At 44.5% G+C, this 11,731-nt stretch overlaps 1 protein-coding gene across 11 annotated transcripts in view; it reads right to left on the reverse strand.

Annotated features, from left to right (window-relative positions):
- Dyrk4 (dual specificity tyrosine phosphorylation regulated kinase 4) overlaps positions 1–11,731 on the reverse strand; it is a 44,800-nt gene that overhangs the window by 2,019 nt on the left and 31,050 nt on the right. For 9 of the 11 annotated variants that reach the window (XM_031383494.1, XM_031383495.1, XM_031383493.1 and 6 more), the window contains 4 exons: positions 9,158–9,239; positions 7,906–8,078; positions 6,672–6,732; positions 2,287–2,416 (listed from right to left, as the gene is read on the reverse strand). In XM_031383494.1, the coding sequence (XP_031239354.1) occupies positions 2,287–2,416; positions 6,672–6,732; positions 7,906–8,078; positions 9,158–9,239 (446 nt within the window). The remainder of the gene's footprint in view (positions 1–2,286; positions 2,417–6,671; positions 6,733–7,905; positions 8,079–9,157; positions 9,240–11,731) is intronic. The other 2 variants (XM_031383502.1, XM_031383504.1) reach the window with 2 other exon arrangements.

Here is an 11,731-nt window from a genome sequence, read left to right on the forward strand (position 1 = left end):
CCGATCGGGAGTTTAAGGCCTCAAGTATGTAGTGATTTGAGGCTAGCTTGTGTTCAGTGAAATCCTGTATCCAACAAAACAAGCAAAACCAAAAAACCCTAAGGGTTGTTAGTCAAGGAAATCTCTAATATAGTAACAAAGTGCATTTTATAGAACTTCCAACATAAACCATTCTATATCCTAAAGTAAGTTCAGGATCTAGGTACTCTCAGGTTTCAAGTTTGAAAATTTCTGGTTGTATTTGTCTTTCCCCATGCTGAATGTCAAACCCAGGGCCTCGAGGACTCTCGGGAGACCAAGAGCCTCGAGGACTCTCGGGTGTACCAGTGAGTTCCACCCTAGGACTTTTCAATTTTACTTTGCCCGGGCTGAACTCAAAGTTGAAATTATCCTGCTTCAGTCTCCCAAAGAACTGGGTTTAGAGACATTTGCCATCTCTCTCAGCTAAAAACCTCTGATCTTCAGAGGGTTTTCATGTTCAACTTCACTGAGCCAAGAATGCCTCATTTTCCAGTAACTTTTACCCAGGCCTCAATTCTACCCCTTAGTGTTATATGGGATAAAACTGATCCTTTCAACAAGTCTGAAAACTATCTCTAAAGTCTCTTTCTCCAGAAGAGAAAGGCAAAACCACCAAACCTTGGCAACTACCAAACTGTCTACTAGCTGTATGCTATGGTTCTGACGTCTGGCTGCCTTTCATGGTGGATACTCCCATTTCTTGTCCATCATGCTAGGAAGAGCTTCCAACTACAGGAAGGCAGTATGAACTGTCTAGACGCATCAAAGTCATCAACTACACACACACTCAGTTATCACATCAGCTGCTGTGGAGCTAGGTCTCCCCTCTCCCAGACTTCTGCGGTTAGCCTTTAGGACTGAGATGCAGGGCTTGACATGCTGCACCCAACCCTGGAGGCTCTGGCTCAGAACCCACCTCTAGCCTGTCATTCCAAAGCTTTGCTGCTTAGAGATTTCAGGTTGGGTAACAGGCCCTGTCAACATAACTGCATTGTATGAGTTGCAATGCATCAATGAACGAAAACCTGATTTGCTCCTGAACTATGTTCTGGGTAACCCCTACCCCAAACCCAATCTCAGTGTCATTTTTTAAGAGACATTCACTCTGTAGTCTCAGCCAGAGTCTGCGGTGACTTCAGGTAGAAAAAATAGCATGACTCCACCTGAAGTTAGGCAAGAAGGTTCTTCTATTAACTGATCATCCTATGGGCTGCTGCTCAGGTTCTAGAATGTGTGAATGCCCACAGTGCTTTGCTGACATCATTCTGTCCCCCAGGAGAGTGAGGGATTATGAAGACATACTCTTCTGAAAACACTAAACCATTGTTGGACTGGTGGGGCTGAAGACACCTTAGTAACACCTTGCTTTAGAGCAAAGGAAACAGGTCCAGAGAGAAATGGTGGTTCTTTAAAAAGCACATGGCCAGTCTGCTTAGACTCAACAGACACAGGCTGGCAAAGTCCCTGGAATCAGCAGCCACAGCCATGCTTTTCCAAATACTATAGAACCAGAACAGGGGTGTAGGCACCATGGCTACTCCGTGTCCATGAGGATGTGAATGAAGTATAGAACTTGACTTCTCAGACTCTAAGCGTGCATACCGATTGTAAACAGCTGTGCACAATAGTCTATGGCTCCTCTACCCCTAACTGCCCAGTATGTGGAGGTCTGAACACTAAGTCCAGAGGCTAAACAAAAATGTCCTGGAGCCCATGTGTACTGTACATTAAGGCCCACTGAAGAGCTGACTGTATAGTTCATGAAGTATTAGACATTAGGACCTACAATCTGTCGGGCAGCTTGAGATTAAGAAGGTAGCAATCTACACACACACACACACACACACACACACACACACACACACACACAGGAGGGCGTGTATGTGCACATGTACATGAAATGACTTGAATACTTCCACGCTCTCCCATGAAGATGGTGTCCTGATAGGCTCTTACACCCACCTCCCAGCCTTGACTCTTAACAGCAAACACATAGGAGAGCATGGTACTTAAAAGTTAGGAAACCTGGGGCTGGAGAGATGGCTCAGCGGTTAAGAGCACTGACTGCTCTTCCAAAGGTCCTGAGTTCAAATCCCAGCAACCACATGGTGGCTCACAACCACTGGTAATGAGATCTGGTGCCCTCTTCTGGTGCATCTGAAGACAGCTACAGTGTACTTAGATACAATAATAAATAAATCTTTTTTTTAAAAAAAAAAAAAAAAGTTAGGAAACCCACAAGCAAAGACACCCCAACCAACTCACACCAAACACTTTCTGAGAAAGTCCAGGAAGCTGGAATCGTAGGTTTTCACCACCATTGTGAGATCCTTGGAATCCGGGTATCTTTTTCCCCCTCTGTTGTTGGTTATGTTTTTGGGGAGACCTTTGGAATCTTCAGAGAAACAGCATTCTGTGTTTAGTTCCAGGCATAAATAGTCACCAGTTCCTTCCCAGCTGTCTACTCAACCCCACTGCTTCCTGAAGGCCTCCCTGCAGCTCTTCTGTCCCCTTCTGACATGCCTGCCCCATCCCACCCTTCTCCATCCATCTATCCAAACACATCATAGCCTCAGCCAGGCTGAAATCGTCCATAGGGATCCCAACTGGTGCCAAACACAACTTGTCCTACTAACCTGAATGTTCTGTTGTCTCCTCCCCACCACAAGTTGTCCAATAGTTTAAATCACTTGCTACTAACCAATGTTAGATGATATTAGAGATGCTAATGATAAAAATAAATTTCAAATGTCCTAAGTATCCACCTCTGGGTAGAAGGATGTTGTATCTTCATGGGTTGTCTATCCCCTTGCTCAATTCTCACTAGCCCAATAAAGTAAAAAATGAGGCCATTCGTGGGGCAGAACAAAGCAAGACATTTTAGTAAATGAATTTTCACTTACAGACCACAGAGGCTTCTTCAGGGGCACACCAAAATTTTGTCAACAATTGGAGCGTTCTGGCTCTAGAAGACCTGCCTAGCAATGGCCTTTCTTTGGCCTTTTCTGCTGAATAAGACTTTTGCCAAACATGTGAAGTTCAGATGGTTCTAAAGATTGCCTGAGGATATTTGGTGAAACCCTTTGAAGGGGAAACCATTCAACTGCACACTGAGATTCTCGGATGGTGAGCAGAAGAGCTGGCCAATGTGACTTACACCTAGGAAAGCGTGTGAGCAATAGGAGCATTTACTGTCTGGGTACACCACTGTGCTCTCAGAACTCAGTGGTGTTTGTGGGATGGGCATCGTGGAGGCCAAAGAATGTTCTTCTGTTATTTCCCCCTGGTTTCACTGTGTGGCCCTGGCATGTCTGGAACTCAAAGACCACACTGTCCTTGAACTCACTGAAATCCACCTGCCTCTACCTCCTGAGTGCTGGGGTTAAAGGTATATAGCCCATGCCCAACTCTGTTCCATTCATTTTGTAACCAATGTAATTTTCAGAGCCTCCAAAATATCTGCTCTAACTAAAAACCCTAGAAGAGAGACTTTCAGAAATGGGGAATTGTGGGCATGGATGTCCTTGTGTTTTTAAGATTATGGATGGACCAGAATTGTCCAGGGCCTGTAAACCCACACCACTCCTGCCTCCTGTTAGAGGTAGCATCTGTACTCATCTTCTCCCCATGTTGCTTTAAACAAAACAAAATGAACAAAACAGGAGGAATCAAGCATGCATCCCTTTAAGTAACTTAGCATCGTAATGCAATTGTTTTCTTGTATAGTTTTTTTTCTCTCCTCTGCTCCCACTTCCTATCCAACCCTTCTTCTCCATCTCCTTTGTGCTACCTGGTGTACTTCTCACACTACCCTGAGGCAGTATCTCTTTCCTGGTAAGTAGGAGTGTAAGCCAGAGTAGCTGGGGCTTGGGAAACTGCTGAAAACCCAAACCCTCAGTCACCCTGTCCAAGAGTCACAAAGACCTGCCATTAGAAACACAAGATCATAGAGGAGAATCATGGGAACCAGACTTTTGATTGAATATCCAAATGATCCTAGGGTTGGGCAACTATGGAGAATATGCTGCTCCCTGTAATGCCAAGGAAGCCAAGATATGGGTGTTGCTCTGAAAGGCTACCCCAAGACCTAGGCATGGCAACGACGGTAGAACACCAGCCCCTCTGATGTCTTTCGATGAGGATGCTGTGTTCTCCTATCCTTAATCCTCCATTGGATTGGATGCTGTCTCATGAGGTCAGTCTTAAAGGTTTAGGATATGACTCTTTTCTGGTGTAGCAAAAAAGGAGTACCCTCTGTTGCCCACTATCCTTCCATCAAATTCTTCAAAGCCCAAAGGCTCAGTCCTCTACGTAGCTAGTGAGTAGAGTGTTTGTAGTCAAAAGCCCAGCTCATGTCAGTTCACCTGGGAACATGTCAGCCAGACCCTATACTTGTCCTCAAGGTGAGTGCTGTGCTCGGGAAACGACAACGACACCGCCCTGTCCAAAGGTTAGGTCTTCACATATCTAGCCAGGAATATGAGGTGACACTTGAGGGATTGAAAACCTGGAATGTCATGCATGGGACAAGCCAATCATAATAGAGTACTTCAGCTTTCTGGGTCTTCGATTTTCAGTTTCTAGAGCATGGAGAATCCAAGGAAACTGAGGGAGGAGCCGGGAAGTCAGAAGCTTGGTACTGAATGGTGCCGAGGAAACCGGTACATGCTGACCAGCAGGACTGAAACAGCTTTGTCTCAGTGGCTCTCTTTGGGCATAATCTTAACTCTCCTGCTGATGGAGAAGGCTGAGAGTAATGTGTGATGATTTTTGTTTGTTTGTTTGTTTTTGTTTTTTGTTTTTTCAAGACAGGATTTCTCTGTATAGCCCTGGCTGTCCTGGAACTCACTCTGTAGACCAGGCTGGCCTCGAACTCAGAAATCCACCTGCCTCTGCCTCCCAAATACTAGGATTAAAGGCATGTGCCACCACTGCCCAGCATGTGTGATGATTTATTTGACTCTCTCTCTCTCTCCTCTCTCTCTCCTCTCTCTCCTTCTCTCTCTCCTCTCTCCTCTCTCCTCTCTCCTCTCTCCTCTCTCCTCTTTCTCTCCTCTCTCTCTCTCTCTCTCTCTCTCTCTCTCTCTCTCTCTCTCTCTCTCTCTCTCTTGAGGCTGTTCCCAGTCAAGAATCAGAAAGAACTTGGATGGTCCAGACTGCACAGCTGGTGGAAGTCTGTCTACTAGCCTACCCACAGTGGCCACTTAGCAATGCCCCTTGTCTGTGGAGTCTCTGCTCCTCCTTGTCCGCCTTCCTTCCCTGTCCTTGGGTAACCCTCACAGGCTGAGTCTGTAACATCCTTGCTATGCAAGCATGGGAACCTGACTTCAGCTCTCCAGCCATGTGAAAGGCGGATACAGCACCACCATCTGTGACTCCAGCACTGGAGAACTGGAGACATGAAGACCCGAGGAGCTGGCTGGCCAACGAGTATAGACAAAATGTAGGCGCTGGCTTCACTGAGAGAGCTGTGTCTCAAAGTTAAGGAAGAGAGTAGTGGTAGACTATACCCATTGCAGATCAATTCCCTCCAAGATGAGCCTCCATCTTAGAGGGGCACGCCTTAAGACTTGGGGTGTTCCAAAGTGGAATGAAGTGTGGTGAGCCACAGCAAAGCTCCTTAGTCCCAGGAGGTCACTCAGAAGGTTCAGGGAGTCCCTGAAATAGACCTCTTCTTTTCCCAAACACATCTAAGCCATAAGAACTGCCTAGAGAGATCTTCCTTGCCAGGAAGTAGCAGCGACCAGCTGAGATACCTGGAGGAGGCCCTGACCACTTGGGCTGCCTGAAAGAGATGCTCTCCGACATCTTACGCTAGCTGCATCTTCTGTAGTGAGCTTCAGATTTGCAGTTTTCACATGCTATCACCTGTGCTTGGCCTTTGGTGATGCAACCATGTTTAAGTACTGCCTGCCCTATAACCAGTGCACACCCCTGTCGGTAACCCCAGTAAAACACATGGGATCACCAAGTGAACTTTGTTGCTATCCGTACTTTTAATCTGTCATGAGTTCCCTATCAGGGTGAATAGACATTTGCTCACCCCACCCTAGGAATAGTGTCACAACAATAGTACCTGATGATGCTGAACTCTGGCATCCCTGTGTATACATGAACCCACACACACATACACCCCCACCCCTGCACATGCAAACATACTATGACTGCTTCTAATAACAACAAGAGCAACAGTGTATTCTCCAGTAATGGTGGAGGATAACAGTAGAAATCCCCACTATGCCAGAGGTCTCTGCCCTGATTTCCCTGCACAGTACAAGGCAAGAGAGGCCCAGTTGTTTGGAGAATGCCTCTAGAAGAGAATATGGTTATAATCTCTCATGGTTACAGAACTAGCGGACAGATCTGAGGAACAGGGTCCTCCATGCTCCTCGGTACTATACAGTTGAGCCCCCTTCCCACTGTGAGACACCATCTGTCACACTAAGGGTGCCATTTATCATCTCTTCAGCTCCTCACTACCCTTTGTTATAGGAACAGAAAAAAAGAAAAATCTGTCTGTCTGTCTGTCTGTCTGTCTGTCTGTCTGTCTGCCTGCCTGCCTGCCTGCCTAGGGTACGGCAGGTGTCTTCAAGGGCAGTGACACCTCACCGGACCCAACTGAACAAAGAGAAGACGACCATGGGACTTACCAAAGAATATCTGTTTCCTGGAGGCTGTCTGGATGAGGTGGGCAGGTGGCAGGCCCAGCACCTTCAACAAGTACAGTGTGGCTGTGTCACTATTGCAGAGTCACAAATTCGAAGCCTGTCAAGATCTAGGTGCGACTTTGGACAGATTTTGTCTTTTACTTATAAGGACCAAGAGATTTAAGGAACAGCATTAAGTGGTGATCAGGCCCACAAATTCCAGGCTACCTTGGTATCCTAAGAATGAACTGGCCATGCTAAGCCTGTAAGACACTGTGGAAGCGTCCAGATCTCTGTCCATCCATGCAGACCACAGGGAATGAGGAATGGCCTCTCCTAGCATGGAATACTGGGTTGGGGGTGGGGAGGGGAGAAAGGAGATCAGATCCTCAGAAGACAAAGGATCATTCTTGGAGAGAAAATTTAGCCCTGACTGGTCACTGTTTTCTCTGAAACTTACAGTGTATAAGACGAAGCCAGCTCTCCCTCAGCCCTGGTTGGCAGATGGGCTTGGCTTACCCCTGCTCTGCAGCCCTTCAGAGCCCCTAGTAAAGGGCACAGCACATACACCCCAGTCTCCCAGGTGCTAGAATTGGTGATGATTCAGGGCCACTTCAGCCTTAGCAACATCCACCCTGACCCTCATTTTCAACAGTCCACAGCAAACAATGTGGTATGCCATAAAGATATACCCAATGCTGGACCCCTGGTTTGCAAACACCAAGACTTATGCTAATTCCGTCATAACTTCTATTTCCAGCTATCTTAAGGAGAAAGAAGAACAAAGCAAAGGGTGCAGTTGCTTAAAAAGAACACAGCCCCTTGAGTTTCGGGTAGATTTGGAGAGTAACCGATCACACTGGCTTCAGTATCATCAGCAGCAGCAGCAGCAGCAGCGGCAGCGGCAGCGGCGGCGGCGGCAGCAGCAGCAGCATCTCATCCTCACCCTCATCATCATGATGCTGGTCTATTTGAATGACTATCATCACAATTTTATTTTAAAATGTCAGTATTTACAATGAGAGGAAGAGCATCATGGGCAACTTATTTAAATCATGGCAAAAAAGTTAACTCTCGGTTCAGCGAAATGCAAGAGGTTACGTCATTTCAAAACTACTTTCAGAAGTGGACACGTGTGCACGGCACATGCCCTTGCTGGGTCTGGTGAAACCCAGAGTCTGAAGATGGATGTTATCCCAGGAAGTCGGCCACGCTGGTGGCCAGCTCCCCGCCTCACCTCCATGATGCAAGCCAGCTGCTCCACTTCGTTCTCCCCAGGGAACAGTGGGTATCCGGTGTACAGCTCCGCCATGATGCATCCTAAGCTCCACATATCGATGGCCGTGTTATAGGGGTGGCCCAGAATCACCTCGGGGGATCGGTAGAACCGGCTTTGGATGTACGTATACACTGTGGGGGAAAGTGAGAGCACGCAGAGCAAAGCCTCTGCAGACGCCTCTGCGGTAACTAATACAGAGCGTCACCCTCATAAGGGCCCCCTCTCTGTGGGCTTCTATCAGGAAGAAGAAAGTGTGGGTCCCGTTGCGTCATCTACCAAGAGACTAACCCTTCCACAGCTGATTGTTATCTCCATCTTATGGCTAAGGAACTCCAAAGGAGTAAATTCCAAGGATACATCTTAAGAATAAAACAAAATAATAAAAAGAAAGAAGAAAACAACAAGCCTACTCCTCGAAGGCATTTTAAAATAGGAATTTAACTGGGTGATGGTACACTCCTGTGAGTCCCGCATCTGAGAGGTAGAGGCAGGAGGATCACTGGTTCCAGGCCAGCCTGAGGTACATAGCCAGACGCGATCTCACTTTTGTGAGACAATATTGGAGGTTTGGGGTCTTATTTTTCTCCCTAGACTAATGAATGACATATAGCTGGGATATATTCTCTAAGTCAGACTTGTAAAAGGCAAAGAGGAAGATAGATGATCAATCAAGCTAAGTTCAGTAAAAGTTGGTGTGAATACACTCCAGGGTTCCCTTCTAGGTTCTAGCTTTAAAAAGAAAGAAAGAAAGAAAGAAAGAAAGAAAGAAAGAAAGAAAGAAAGAAAGAAAGAAAGAAAGAAAGAAAGAAAGAAAGAAAAGAACAGTACAAGGTCCAGAAGGTGACTCAAGAGCAGTGAAACCTAAACTGTAGAGTGACTATTTTCCAAATTGCAAACTCCTGGGCTGCATGTAAGGCGAGCACCTGGGAACTATAATGCTCAGAGCTCTGGAGTGATTGATTCTATGCAATTGTAGTCCATGTGGGGACCCAGTGCTCGAGGGTCATTCCGTAGCTTTGGACTATGAGAAGTTCAGAGAGTTCATATGCTCTTTGCATACAAAAAGGGTATAGATGAAAATCTCAGAGACGTGAAGCATCTAGCTCAAAAGTATGCTGGCAGTTGTGATGTAGCCCAGGCTACACCCAGATAGCCTGGTGTGCAAGGAGAGAGAACTTAAAATAGCAGAAATCAGACAAGGGAGGCCTACCTTTCTGGTGTTCATAACAGCTTGACCCAAAGTCAATAACTTTAACAGTGACTTGGCCCCGCTGGTACAGCACAATATTTTCCTGGAAAGAAGAAATATGTTTATTAATGTCTCCTAGGTTTTCTCCTATGTCACTCCTGAATATGGATCGCCCTGTTCAAATACAACCACTTCAAAAGTCCTCTTCCCACAATTTCTTCACATCCCATTGTCCTTCCTTTCTTGGGACTTTCCATTGACTTGTGGTCTCTATCCGATTTTTTTTTTTTATTTTAGATATTTTCTTTATTTACATGTAAATTTCTCCTTTCCCAGTTTCCCCTTCTATCCGATTTTGACCAAGTATTTACTAGTTTGTATTCCTTCATTTGTGTATATTGTCTTTCCCCCCATTGGTTATGTAAAAAAAACTCCTGATGATTATAGGTTTATTTACATGTTCCTTAGTACACGATCCTATGCTTGGCTTGCATGAGGTCTTACAAATGCTGTTGGCTGAATATATGTAATGTTTATAAGGAATGCTATTGCTAGAAGCAGGGGGAGAGGGGATGGGATAGGGAGTTTCAGGGAGGGGACCAGGAAAGGGAATAACATTTGAAATGTAAATAAAGAAAATATCCAATAATAAAAAAAATGCTATTGCTAACACTCTATTATGATAGTATAGAACCCATGAATGAATAGGTAAATAGATAACAGAGATAAAGATAGATAGTAGGTATGTAGGTAGACAGGCAGACAGGCAGACAGATAGACTAAGTTTGAGGATGCTAGGTTGTTAGTCAAGTCATGGTCAAGGCAGAGCTCTGGGCTCTTGTCTCAGTGTGACACTGTGCTGGCAAAGGCTTTCCCCAATTCTCATCCTTCCCAGTCACCATGAAATGAATAGGTTCACCCCTCTCCAAGGCATCCTCTCTCATGGTATTCTGCTTTGCCACAGTTCCAAAAAACAATGGTGCCAACCGACCTTGGGTAGAAGCCATCAGCCAAGACAGACCTTTCCTCCTCCTGAGAAGCTCATTTCCATACGTATTTTGTCACAGCAGTGGAAGAATGACAGACACAGCTACCCCCTCTCCACTCATACCGGGAGAGGGTTCTCTTAGAAAGGAGCAAGGGTTTGGGAACTCAAGACTTGTGCACCATAAATGCCAAAGGCACAAGAAGAATACCCTGGTTTTTAAAACAGAGTCACAAAACACCTTTCTGGTCTGTGTTTAACACTTGACTCATGTCTCAAAGAAATCTGTTATCAGATAATTTGGCCAGTGAAAGTCTTATGAATTCAGTCCCCTGAATCTAAAGACCATAAGTATTATGGGACCTTCTAGAGCCAGAAAACTGAGGATTTGAAACTCAGTGTGGTGAATAAATCAATCTATTTCCATTTTTTTTTTTATGAGGATCCAGTCATGACAGCACCACTCTATCTTGAAAATCTTTAATCACAAAAATGTAATCCCCAGACTCAGAGTTTTCAAGAAGAAATTAGCCATGTTTGGGGATGAAGAGACGATAGTAAGGACCAATTAGGAATAGTTGCCCATCTGTGCATTAGGCTGGTTTTTGAACCAGCTCTTTACACCTTTCCAAGCTGCTGCTTTGAATTGACAGCCACCACTCATTTGACAATCATTTGCTGCCTTCTTTTTCTGGTAACAGGTTCTGTGTTATGTCCTGGAGACATAATGGGGAGAAGAAGTGGTCCCTGTTCTGGGGAAGAAATTGTAGTCCAGTGGGTGGCAGAGATCTAAAGAACAATGTATAGCCAGGCACAGTGGTACATACCGGTAGTTGCAGCACTTGAACAAGTAGAAACAAGAGGATCAGAAGTTCAAGGCCAGCCTCAGCTAGATACAGTGCTCGAAGCCAGCATGAGTTATATGAAACACTGGCTCAAAAACAAAACAAAACAAAACAAAACAAACAAAACAAAAAACCCAAAGAAGTGATTATCAAATAAAACAACCAGTGCGTCTATAGCACTATGTATACAATGCCAGCAAGGCTGAGAATTTAATGGAGACCATCTGGCTGTTTGTGTGCCACACTCAGGAGGCCATCAGGTTTTTTGTTTTGTTTTGTTTTGTTTTTTAACTTTTATTGCATTATGAGAAAAGTTACATGATTTCAACTTATCTGAATTTGTTAACATTTAAAAACATATTTTAATTAAATAGAATTGAATCACATTCTTGTTCCCCTTTTGTACCACCACTCCTCACATAGACCCCCTTCAATACCTATAATATCTTTTTTGTCATATTCCTTAAAATGTATAAAATTTTATAACAAAAAAAGTATTATAAAAGCTGTTTGACATAAAACAACAATTGATTTAATAGTCTTATGTAGATGCTCGTCTACAGCAATAGTGAAAATACATTTTTCTCAATATAAATTTTAAATAACTTCAAACATATTAGCTGTATACTTAAAAATAATACGTCACTACTAGTATTTTCTTGAATGAACATGAGTATATAAAGTCTTTTTGTTTGTCTTGTATTTATTAGAGTTTAAAATCTTGGCTCTTACTGTGGTACAAGCCCAAAATAAGAACAATTTTTA

Source organism: Mastomys coucha, unplaced genomic scaffold (assembly GCF_008632895.1).
Source record: "Mastomys coucha isolate ucsf_1 unplaced genomic scaffold, UCSF_Mcou_1 pScaffold20, whole genome shotgun sequence".
NCBI classification, from domain to species: domain Eukaryota; kingdom Metazoa; phylum Chordata; class Mammalia; order Rodentia; family Muridae; genus Mastomys; species Mastomys coucha.